This window comes from Cicer arietinum, chromosome 5, assembly GCF_000331145.2.
Source record: "Cicer arietinum cultivar CDC Frontier isolate Library 1 chromosome 5, Cicar.CDCFrontier_v2.0, whole genome shotgun sequence".
NCBI classification, from domain to species: Eukaryota; Viridiplantae; Streptophyta; class Magnoliopsida; order Fabales; family Fabaceae; genus Cicer; species Cicer arietinum.
The window spans coordinates 73,927,724-73,940,501 of record NC_021164.2 but is presented as its reverse complement, the minus strand read 5'-3'; the positions used below and the strand labels follow the sequence as shown (position 1 = coordinate 73,940,501).

The window sequence follows — 12,778 nt, the reverse complement described above, 5'->3', positions numbered from 1 at the left end:
TTATCAGTCAATTCAGTTTCTTAATAAAAAAATTGACAAAAATTATTTCTTTGATTATTTATTTATTAAATTTAACGACCATTAACTATAGATAAATAGTTTTACGCTGTAAATATGTATTAACATTAACCTATAAACAATTAATTAATAAATAAAATTATAACTACGGATAAAATTCGAATTAATTATAAATATAAAATTAGTTTACACTGCATTTTTTCCTTTTATTTATTTACTTGTTATTATAAAAGATTAATTATTTATTTATTTCTTCCCAAGGTTAGTTTTAAAAGAAAGTATACAATAGTTTTGAAGTAGTTTAAATGAATGTCTTGTTGAACAAACAATTAGAATTAGAATTAACAAAACAATGGGCTGTCATGAACTAAAATTAAACAGAATACCCTTCTTCTCCGCTTTCTCAACTCTCTCTCCCAACATTTCTCAGGTACTTTTTCTCTCTCTCTTTTTCTTCTTACCATTACCGATATCAATTGCAAGATTTATTATTATGCACGCACACAAAAAGATTAAATCAATTTCAATAAATTAATAATTACACTTTCTTCCTTGCAGGTTAAATTTTCTATTTGAGTTATTATTTCAAAATGACCTCAAACTAATGTTATCATACACACTTGGAATTCATTGGAAGGAAAAAATAAACATAATATAAACAATATTGGTTTTGTTTCTTGATTTTGGTGAAACAAATAAATATAAATGGGATATCTCAATTCAGTTTTGTCCTCTTCAAGTCAGGTTCATGCTATGGATGATGCACCTGTAAGCGGTGGCGGTCTCAGGTTCGTTAACTTCCTAATCTTGCCTTTTACAATTACCTACCGTGTTCTTCATTTGCATATTCATAATAATTTGTTGTGTTATTCTTGATTTCATGTCAATTTAAGTGTTTTCTTATTTGATTATAACAAAACTGTCACATTGTTTTCAATCTCTTTTCAAATATTTGTACATGAAGTTGGAATTATGGTGTTTTCGCTTTACAATAAAGTTCTTTGATTATCAAACTAGAATCGCTTAAATTTGTTCCAAAAACAACTTTATCTTGTTTGTTCTTCTTGTCTGTTTTTCTCCCCTGTTTTCTAATCTATGTAGCATTGAAGCCATGTCAGATGTCATACATGTGGCGACAACGCCGACATGACACCGGCACGTGTTTACGTTCAAATCATTTTCATTTTCTCTTATTATCGTGACTTGTTTGTGTCTGTGTCGGTATTGTGTTCGATGTATGTGCTTCATAGTTTTTACTGCATAATAAATATTGACCTTTATTGATCAATGCTCTTCTTAAATTATAGGTTAAGGTTGTTTATTTGTTTATCAAATTGAATATGTTAACCTATCTGTGTTATAGGTTGAGGCTGTACTATTTGCTTGATAATCTAACTAAATTTTGTTTTCCATTTTATACATGAACTGTGGTTTTTTTTGCATTATCGATTTGATTCATTTATTGATTAGAAGAAAAAAACAGACAGGATACCGTCAAAATCCTTGCATTTTCTTACTGAAAAAATTACTACAGAATGGACTGTATGAGATGATTGTAACACAATTTGTTGAGTGGACTGTATGAGATGATTGTGACACAATTTTTTGAATGGACTGTATGAGATGATTGTGACAGTTTGTTATGATTTGTATCTGCAGTCATAATGGAAAATTCAGCTATGGGTATGCTAGCTCGCCTGGAAAGAGATCTTCAATGGAAGATTTTTATGAGACAAGAATTGACGGTGTTGATGGTGAAATAGTTGGACTTTTTGGAGTTTTTGATGGTACAGTCGCATATTTCTCTAATTTCTATCTCCTAATTGTACCCTGGTTGAAAAGTATGCCAAAAATGCTTCACAAGGAATCTAGGCTATAGATTTTTTATATCAGTATTTTTTTTATTAATCTGGTCATTTTTTGGATTTTCTATTTCTTCAAATATTAGGAAACTAATTGCTCAATGTAACGCCATTTCTAGAAGCTTGTTTACCTATGCACTTATACAATATATAGCCAAATATTGCAATTCTGTCCTCCATCTATAGTCTTGTCAGTTTCATTCATGTTTCTATTTTATAGAATATAGTGAAGAGGAATTCCTTTGAAAGTTTTCCAATTTACAAACCTTTTGTTCCATATAGTATTCTTTGTTGTCACTTTTGAACATTCATTTATTTTCCATATATGAGCAATTGTTTAATCTAGAGTGTTTCTTTGTTTGTCATGAGAAAATGACCACGTAACTTATGCTTAATACTATTTTTATCTACCAAGAAAAGCAAAACTAACTGCAAGTTCCTTGTTTATAACTCTTTCAGGTCACGGCGGTGTTCGTGCTGCTGAGTATGTTAAGAAAAACTTATTTAGTAATTTGATCAGTCACCCAAAATTCATTTCTGACACCAAATCAGCAATATGTAAGTTATCTTCTACCTCTCCCACCATGATCCTTACTTTTTGTGATTTGCTAAATCCAGATAATAACTCTTCTTTTCCACAGCTGATGCATATAATCATACCGATTCTGAATATCTGAAATCAGAAAAGAATCATCACAAAGATGCAGGATCTACTGCATCTACTGCCATTCTAGTTGGTGATCGGTTGCTTGTTGCAAATGTTGGAGACTCCAGGGCTGTTATTTGCAGGGGTGGTAATGGTAAGAGTGCTAGCTTCACACATGCATATATAGTGTTGTTTACATTGTAATGTATCCAGTTAGTTGTTGATTTACTGTATTAATAATATAATATGACTTGCATAGTTTGTATTGTTGTAAATCTGGGCCAGGAATAAAATGAAAAATGGAGAAAAAAATATAGTATGATGTATTATTCAGTTAATTTCCTAGTGGAGCAGACTTATTTTTGTTAATGGCCTGCTATCATGTTATTATACAATTAATTATGACCCTATGAATTAGATATGATTTACAATGACGTATATAATTATAAACTGTTCTTATACATCACAGTTTATGCGTGAATGTGTATATATAATGACTTTTTTTTCTGTTTCTTTTTTTAAACTTTTAATCTTAAAAGTAGATTTCTGGTGACAGCTCTCTTGATATCGTTTGTTATTGATAAAATACAAAGGTTATTATTCTTTTTAAGCGTGTAATGTTAGTGCATGTGTAAAAATGGTAAGGATGCATGTATGCATGTCTGTTTATAAGTTTTAATGTATTTACTACAAGATAATTGCTTCAACCTTCCTATATAGAATGGTTACTCAATATTTTCCTTCGAATTGTGATTCCCTGCAGCAATTGCTGTTTCTCGAGATCATAAGCCAGACCAAACTGATGAGAGGCGAAGGATTGAAGATGCAGGTGGCTTTGTTATGTGGGCTGGTAAGGTGACGCAGTTAGATTTTTTATTTATTTAAAATATCTTTCTTGTTTATCGCTATTGATAAACATCGCTTTTGCAGGAACTTGGAGAGTTGGAGGTGTTCTTGCTGTTTCTCGTGCATTTGGTGATAGACTTTTGAAGCAGTATGTTGTTGCTGATCCAGAAATCCAGGTATATAATGCCTCTACTATTGTTAGTGACATTAATTCTTTGCTATTTCACGCAGTTAAAGATTCAATTCAACTTATGCCTGCGTACTGTGTGTGGTTAAAAGTGTACAGGATCTCTGTGTCAATACAGGGTTAGTGTGAGTACATGCAGATGCTGATTCTAAGTGAGAAAAGACTGTTACTTAATAAACGAACCATAAGCATAATATATACAATATAGAGAGAGCTTTCTACAATGGATTTGTCAATTTTTTTGGAACTCATTGTTGTGAAAAGAGAAGTGAAAGACTTGCATGAATACATATGATGGCATGCATCTGTAATTGTTTGTTCATTGGTCTCTGGCAGTGTTTTGTAATTCCCACTGGTGAAACAGTATGCTATAACAGTAAATCTTATATTGTTATTTACTCCTATTCTACAATTAACCTTGTACAGTAGCATTTTAGAGATTCTTCTAGTTAAAAATGAGTATGGAAATTGCCACGAACCAATAACAATTATATGTAGCACAACAAATGTAAAAGAGATATCTGCTGTTGTGGATGATCTTTATTCTGGGTGATGTGACTATAACTCTTATTAGTTTTGCATCTTTTGTGTACTTATGTTACATGATTGTGGTTTTGCAGGAAGAAAAAGTTGACAGTTCTCTTGAGTTTCTTATTCTGGCCAGTGATGGGTTATGGGATGTCGTCTCAAATGAGGTTTGCAAAGATATTCATTTTTTCCCTTTTCTTCTCTTTGATGACTGTTATGCATCTAAATTCTAACCACTTAAATTCAGATGAATTAAGCTCTGCTGAGTAGAGTTGGATTGATTAAGTTATATAAATGCCATGCTAAAAAGTGTTACTTTTCCGACCCATCTAAATTTTTTAGCATTTTTCAGGAAGCTGTTGCTCTGATAAAACCAATTGAGGATGCAGAGGAGGCATCAAAGAGACTGATGCAAGAAGCATATCAAAGAGGTAGTGCTGACAATATCACTTGTGTCGTTGTTCGTTTCTTGATGAACCAAGGCACGTCTTCTCGTAGTAGCACACTAGCACCGGGTAATTAAGCGTCTTTAGTTAGAGGGTTTGTGCATTGGTGAAGTGGTGGATATCAATCTAAACATGAGAGACGTGGAAAAAATCAGCATATAAAGCAACCTTGTGGCTTGTGTGTACCATACAAGAATATATAGGAAACTAATTCAAACTCGTTATGATCCTCTTAAATAGAAATGTTCTCACTGTATTTACATAAGTTTTAGTTAGGAAAATATTAATGTGTGTAAGGAGATTAACCAGGCTTATAATTGCTACTGCTGCTTGTAATTAACTATGGTCCTTGTCTAAAGTTTAAACTGAATCATTATATATATATATAAAAAAAAACTGAATCAAACAATTGAGATTTGACCGTTTTAGAACAAGCTTAATTCTCAGATAAGTGTATTCCTCCTTCAATCACACAAACTTTTCAATTTTGACACTATACAACAAAAGAAATTTTATCTCAATAAAGTATCATAATGCATTTTAGATTTGTGTGTGACGACAAAATTTGCAGAAAAGGACCGTGTTGCTCACAAGTATTGAGCATGCTCACAAGTATATGTTTTTGAATTTTAACTTTGGAAGATTTGCTTTAGAAAATTTTCAACAGGGTGCATCTAACTCTTTTATTTCTCTTCTATCCAATATGTGAGATTCCTTGAATAACATCAAGTTAGTGTTTCTTGCCGTTATACTTGATATTTGGGTATGTGTTATCTGATGAGAGGTACCTGTAGACGACATTATGATGCTTCGGTTGGTAAAAATGGGACCCCTTGCATCAGAGATTTTCTGCTAGCGTTTGATTTGACGTTGTTGCCACTTGATCTTATACTCTTTGATCTAGATAAGCATCTTATCAAGGGAGGTGTTCTGAAACAAGATACACTATTGTGTTCACCTCTCACTCACCTCCACCTTGCTTCAACAACTCCAACCACCATTCCAAATCCACCTCAGATCTTGAGCTAACCATTTTGTAGTCCCCCAAGAATTTGTTCTAAAATGTGTAGTTTTTTATGTTGTCACCTACTGATCATGGCTCAATCGACATGATTCATCTATCCATCATTATTCAATAATAATCATTTCGAATCCATAACTACTTTAACATGTCAAGTTATATAATTAAGTGTGATCAAGTTATATAATTAAGTGTGACTATGAATAAGAATGAAGTTTATTATCACATAGAGATCACATGGAGAGAGACTTAAGACGTACCTTAGTTCGGTTGTATGAGTTGGAAGCTGAATGAATACTAAGAATGAGGTTCAACGTTTGAATTCTAATATTTACAAATTTTCCTTCCTTCTAACAAACTAAACACTAATGTTAATGTACACTTTTCTTTTCAATACAACGCCTTAAGAGTTGTTCACGTTCTTTAAGAACATGACAAAACTAAATGTTTTATGTGCTGGTTTATAAATCATTCATTAACGTTGTCTTTTTATTTTCATTGCAAATGAATATTATATATCTAAATATAAATAAATTAATAAATAAGTAATTAAAAAACTTCACTTAAATAATGGACTCGGTTGATAACAAGATCGACCTTAGTGATAGAACAATTGTAACTAGATTTAAACATACATATTATTGGGTGAAATATAAAAATGAACTTCACCTAAACTGAAAATTATGTTATATGATTGACGTATATGTGTATCAAATTGTGGAAGTACATGTGTATGATCGATTTGTTTTTATGAATCTGCTTAGATCATTGATTTATTGGAAGTGAAATATAATTCAAATTTTGTTTTGGGTCAAATTAATTGGTTCCACATTGTACCCCATATAAATACCTTTGTGTGTATTGTATTAAAAACTAATGTCATTTTGATACTATAGTGAAAAACAGAAATTACTCTCTTCCATATTCTCTCTCTTTTCTCCATCATCTTTCAAACACCAAAGTTTTCAATTATCGATTTTTCACCATTGATTCACCCTCCACTGTTGATTGTGTTCCAACATGATTGACTGAAACCATTGAGATTAATTGATATGCACTCACGTATAAAAACTTTTTGACATGCATTCAATCAAATCGTATATATGTTATTTGTTAGATTAGTTTTTAAAAAATCTCCACAAATAACTACACAATGATAGTAATAAGATTTTATGTATGTGTAAAGAAAAAAATAGACTAACAATACATACAAATTGAATCAGCTTAAAAAAAATCTAAGAAAATCACAATTATTATTTATAAAGTGGGGGTGGGGGATTTCATCGTGAGTATTGGTTAAATACAAAATGTATATATAAATATTAAATGAAAATACATATTTATAATATCATGCCAAAAACACAAAATAAGCTTATAAAAAAAACACACACACACAATAGTGTTAAGAAACTATAAATGATTAAACGGATGGCATCACGTGCTTCCCATAAACAGCATCGTTGTAAAAACTAAAATGTAATATTTGTAGATGAATCAATTAATACATGTTCAATGTCATATATGTGCATTTTTTTGGTATCAAAAACATAAGTCATAAACATGTTCATGAAATAAAAATGGTAGAGACTAGAGAGTGGACTCAGAAAACATTTTTGTCGGCAAGGCAGTTTTTGCTCTTACGCACGAGAGTGAACCAAAGTGTTATATCATCATTGTCCTTATCTCAACCTTAATCACTAACAACAAATTAAGGAAGATAGATGCAAACAAAACAAACATTAGTTTCCTTTTAAGAGAACTAATGACAAGTTAAAGTCAAATCATAATTTATATAATTAAAACTTAGTTATATTTATAGTTTTTATTTACTTGTAAGAGGAACAAACTGGCATGGCATGTCAAGACTCAAGTTGTGTCATGCCTTGCTTGTCAAGTTGTGTACTAGCCAAGAAATTAAGTGTTTATTATATCAATTCATGAACTTCGTATTTTATGTATTTTTTGGAATGGTTGGGAAATATTTCATAATTTTTTTAAGTCAAAAGAATAATCTGGCCTTTACTTTTGTTCTATATAATTTTTAAGCAAATCGCACAAGTCAAGTATTCAAAACTAAGTTAGAGCACATTTCTTGTGCCAATCATACTTACGCATACAATTTTAAAATAAAGTAACTATTAATTTAATAATTTTTTAAAACATTCTGAACACTTCAATTATTTTTAAAATAACCTTGGGACTCACGTAAGTTATACTGTACTTGTAAACATATTTGTTTTGGATAAACAAAAGTTTGTTAATATACAGATAAAATAAAACAAAAAAATTCAAAACTAATGTGTATGTATTTACATGCAAATTTACTCAATATCATATAAGGGTGGGAAAGCGGGTGAAACTTGTCCATCTCAAAAAAACATAAGTAAGGTCGATTAGGTGAACTTCAATTCATTAATCTACTTAATTCACTTTGACTAATTTGTAAATATTTGTTTGTCTTTAAAACAGAAATAAATGTTACTATTTTAAAATGTTTTCTTTTTTCTACTTTTAGGAAAGGTCAACCTAGAATACTAGTTTTTCTTTCCATGCAGTAACTCTATCTAAAAGTTAGATTTTTTTTTTTTTTTATCTTTGAGAATAACATTTTGATTTAGTGCGTGTTTATTTCTGAGGGGACGAGAATTAATTTTGATAAAATTGATTTTTAAGATAATTAATTTTGATTAAAAATAAGATAAATATAAATAATTTATATTTGGATACATTAAGGTAAAAGTAATTCTTATCTATTCATGTTATTTTGGATAATTAATAACAAAAATAATTTTAAAAATATGATTATCAAAATAGGTTTAAATATGTGTATATATAACTATTTATAGATTATTGAAATTTTAAGTTAAATTAGAACATAAAAAACACTTTTAAATTAAAATGCATTTGTATTATAATTTTTTATATTAAAATAGAGTTTAATTTATGTTATATATATTATATTAATATGAGTTAAATATGTTTAGTCCTACAAAATTTTAACTTTTCAATTTTCAATTCCAGCTTATTTAAGTGAACATATTTTTTTTAATGGATCTTTTTCAAGCTTATTTCCAACAATATAAAAGGTTCATCCTAAATAAATAAGTTCAAAACTCGATTTCTATGTTTATATGTTTCTTACTTTTATCTTGAATTTTTTATATTAAAAAAATCACATTTTATTCATCCAATCTTAAAAAATTCTAAAATATTATAGAAGAAGTCTTTATAATATTCTAAAATACTTGCAAAAAAAATTAAAATTAAATAATAATTAAATATGTTTCATTTCGATAGAAACTACAACTGTTTACTAGATAATTTTATAGTGATTAAAATAAAAGTGTTAAACTTTTATAAATGTTAAAAACATATTTAACTCTATTAATATTGATTTCTTTTTATGTTATTTAAGCTAAAGGATACGGTTGCCTTGTGTTGCAAAAAATAAATGAACTTTTAGTCTTGGAGCCCAATTCCTCTTTCTTCTCTAACCTTGTGTTGCAAATAGCAACCTGTATTTGACAAAAAAGAAATGTTGCAACTTGCAAGTATGCAACAACAAAAGAAAATATGTTAATGTAATTTATGGGTTTCTTTTTAGATAAAATACTATTTGGGAAAAAAAATTATAATAATAATTTTTATATGGCTTGCCACTTCATCTTTTTTAATAAAATATTATCAATAGTGATTAACTAATCTGAATATTATAATTAAATAAGATGAATGTAATTTTGTTGAACTTTTTATAAAAAAATAATTATTATTATCTTTATGAACTTGTCTCGTCTCAACCTTACACTTCAATATTTTTAAATGTAAAATTAAAAAAAAGATTAATTTCATTCTTGTTTCAAACATAAAAAAATGATTTGGAGAAAAAATAAATGAATTAAGTGTTACATCTAAATAAGATAAAAGAAATAGACAAATCCAACGATATTATTAAAAAAAGTGCGTATTGGCACTATGAACATTTTAATTAATTTTTTTTTTAATTTGTTTATGTGAACATTACTATAATATCTGTTAAAGTTAAATAAACTAAGACGTTTGAAATATTTATCTATTTAATTTTGACTTCAATCATTAAATAAATTATTCTCATAATTGAAATCAAAATTATCATTAAAATTATAACTAAAAACATCATTTAATAAATAATATTTTGTTTAACTATTGATAATTTCATTTAAAAAATATCAAAATATTAATTTTCTAATGTAACGTAGAAGTCCCAAAAAATATAATGTAATGTAGGTATTTAATACATTCTGGAATTTTTGTAGGATACATTGGAAAATACATTAATAATAGTATCTTGTATTCTTAATAAAAAAACAATATCATTAAAAAAATTATTAAAAAATAAAACAAATTTTGGAAAAAAATATAAATAGTTTAAAGAACAAAAAATAAAATAGAGATGGTTAGGTAGAATGTTAACTTTTTTTCCTTTAAAGATTTATGATAAGTCACACGTCAAGTTAGTTTTTAAATATTTTCACAACTTAAATTCAAGTTTTACAAAGTCTTGTTCGACCAAACGATTCTCACTCACAAAGTAAAACTCGCACACATTCATTATTAAAAATAGAACGATAGATTTTAGATTCGGATCTGCACAGCATATCAAAAATTTATGCGGCAACCCTACGACTAATACTTCCAATTGTACAATTTCAATTTCTATTACACAAATTGATTAAACAGTTGCAACATCTTAGAAATTCATGACATATTAGTACAGTAATTTCTTTATCCCCAGGTAGGTTATTTGATGATGAAAGACACTGAAGTCTGAACCGCACCCATTTCAATATAATTTCTCAAACATACCGCGGCGGACACGCAAGGAGTGATCCTATACACGTCACAACGCATAAAGGACGGATAATAATAAATAATCAGATAAACTCAAAAGCGATTATTTAAAATTGATTTTTGTGATTATCACACGTCCTAAGCGAATAATAATCCAGATTTAGATATGCTAATCATCATCATATCATAAGATTACAAAATTCACCCAAAAACCATACAAAATCGCCTCCGAGAGCTTGAAACTTTACAAATCGCATAATTAAAACAAACAAAAAGTTATATACATCTGGAAAGAAAATGCAAATAGAAGAGAAGGAAGCAACAAAATGAAGATTACAAGATGAAAGAAAAGAAATCAACAAGTTGGAACTACGCCGTATCCAGCAAGAGAATCAACAGCATCAGTGCGTTTCGCAAACCTACCTTTAATCCTAGGCCTAGTTTCCGCGTAAGCTTTACGAGAAGCATAACGAATCGTCTTCTCGAATCTTCGATTCTTCCTCTTCTCTCTATACCTCAACACTCTCGCTTCTCGATCCGCCGCAACCGCTTTGCCGTATCCACAGTTCGATATATCCGATACAGCGTTTCCATCGGGAACAACTCCAACATCCATCGACGACGACGATACCTGATCAATCACAACAAAAAACAATTTACTTACTCATATTCAACATTTCTATTTAATTCTCTGGCTTAGAATCCCAGATCTCTTACACTGTGACTCATCGGTGACTGTGACGGAGTTTCTAGGTCTGTCTGTAACTGCACGCTGTTGATCTTGTAAGAAAAAGGCTCGAAGTTACCGTGTACGGGAACGACAACGTCGCTTTTGTTATCGATAGTGCCGTAATCGAGATCCATGAACGGAATAGCTTCGGAATCGGAGAAAATGTACGGAGAGCAGTTGAGATCTGCTTTAGGATCAGAGATCAACCAGGAAGCAGCTTCTGCTTCATCTTCTCCTGTATCGTAGTGGTTATTATTGTGGTGAATCGGCTTAACGGAGTGAGAATCGATGGAATCAAAGAAAGGAGTAATCGGAAGACGTTCGTGACGTGCGGCGAGGGGGTTAGCAGTGTGGATGTCACGATCGCAGGTGATGCAAAGAGAAGCGGCGTCAGCTTTGCATGTGACGTGCGCCGGAGCTTGTTCGCAGACTTCGCAGAGAGTGACGCGAGGGTGACGGGAGGCGAGCTTGTTGGCGGCGTGGACTTTGGAATCACAGGTGGTGCAGAGGAAGGCGGAGTCGGGACGGCAGTAGAGTGTGGCGGTGGCGGATTTGCAAGAGTCACATAATTTGGAAGCCATTGGAGAGAAACTTTCTTTTTTTGTTTGAAATTGAATTGGAAGAAGAAAGAGTTGTTGTTATGTGAAAGGGAAAAGTGGTTTACTTGTTCGATTGTTTCATTCAGTCCAATTCAATTCTACCTAGTGTGGTGGGACAGGGAGATCTGTGAAGTAGCGAATAGGATGTTGACACGTGGATTAGGATTAGCTAAATTCATTGTAGATGTTCAAAGTGAATTGAAAGGGGGTGCAGTGTTGAAGGTTGCGAAGTCGTGAGGGAGACGGATTCTTTTTGGTGCGGTGATATACTGAGGTGTTCCAATTCCAACAAGGCAACAACTTCTACGTTATGTCTTTTTCTAACTGGACCCCGCTTTATGGCGTAGGCTATGCCTGACACATTCACTTTATCGTCCCACCCAAAACTTTTTTAGCACTTTTTTTTCCAGGCATCTTTTACACCCTTTAATTACTCAATTTAACAAGCTTTTTAAAAAAAAAATATATATATATATATATATAAGATTCATTCCAATTTTAGTCTCATATTTTATCAATTCTATTTTAAAATCAGAGAGCTGTCGTCTTTTATTCTAATTTATTTAATAAAAAAATATAATATGATAATTTTTAAATAACGTGATATAATACAATTATGTAGAATAATTAGTACTCATAAAATTATAATTTTAAAAATATTTTATTTTTATAATTTAATTAATATATTTAAATAATTTTATATTATAAAATCATATATAAATATAATTTAAAATATATTAAATTATTATTTTTTATTCAAAATTTAACAAATTATTATTTTTTATTCAAAATTTAACAGATGTACTAAAAGTGTCACACTTTTAAAATAAATATTACTTCCATAAAATAGTAAAAATATAAATTTCAAAATTATAATTAAATCAAAAATATAATAATTTATTTAAATTAATATAATATACATCGACCGAAAACTATACAAGTTTATAGTTGTTGAAATCAAAAATAATAAAAATACAAGTGTTTAAAATACTTAAGTATAATTTAACCTTATAATAAGAGTATAGACAATATTGTCGTTTTTTATTTACTGATGTATCTTTTACTATA

General features: G+C 29.8%; 2 protein-coding genes across 4 annotated transcripts; one reads left to right on the top strand and one right to left on the bottom strand.

Moving 5' to 3' along the window:
• The first annotated feature begins 317 nt into the window (after positions 1-317).
• Positions 318-4,967, top strand: LOC101490176 (probable protein phosphatase 2C 59). 3 transcript variants are annotated; one of them, XM_012716093.3, is made up of 9 exons: positions 318-448; positions 577-806; positions 1,678-1,805; positions 2,340-2,438; positions 2,522-2,680; positions 3,290-3,376; positions 3,457-3,548; positions 4,180-4,254; positions 4,440-4,967. In XM_012716093.3, exons 2-9 carry the CDS (start codon positions 724-726, stop codon positions 4,608-4,610), a joined length of 894 nt encoding a protein of 297 aa, XP_012571547.2. In that variant the 5' UTR covers positions 318-448; positions 577-723; the 3' UTR covers positions 4,611-4,967. The 3 variants fall into 3 exon arrangements, with proteins under 3 accessions (XP_012571547.2, XP_027190001.1, XP_027190002.1); XM_027334200.2 differs by having other exon boundaries at positions 321-448; positions 763-806; XM_027334201.2 differs by having other exon boundaries at positions 370-448; positions 759-806.
• Positions 4,968-10,469: 5,502 nt separating this feature from the next.
• LOC101490500 (zinc finger protein CONSTANS-LIKE 4-like) lies at positions 10,470-11,825 on the bottom strand. The gene is made up of 2 exons (XM_004501341.4): positions 11,099-11,825; positions 10,470-11,012 (listed from the first exon to the last, which is right to left on the bottom strand). Exons 1-2 carry the CDS (start codon positions 11,690-11,692, stop codon positions 10,737-10,739), a joined length of 870 nt encoding a protein of 289 aa, XP_004501398.1. The 5' UTR covers positions 11,693-11,825; the 3' UTR covers positions 10,470-10,736.
• Between the last annotated feature and the right edge of the window lie 953 nt (positions 11,826-12,778).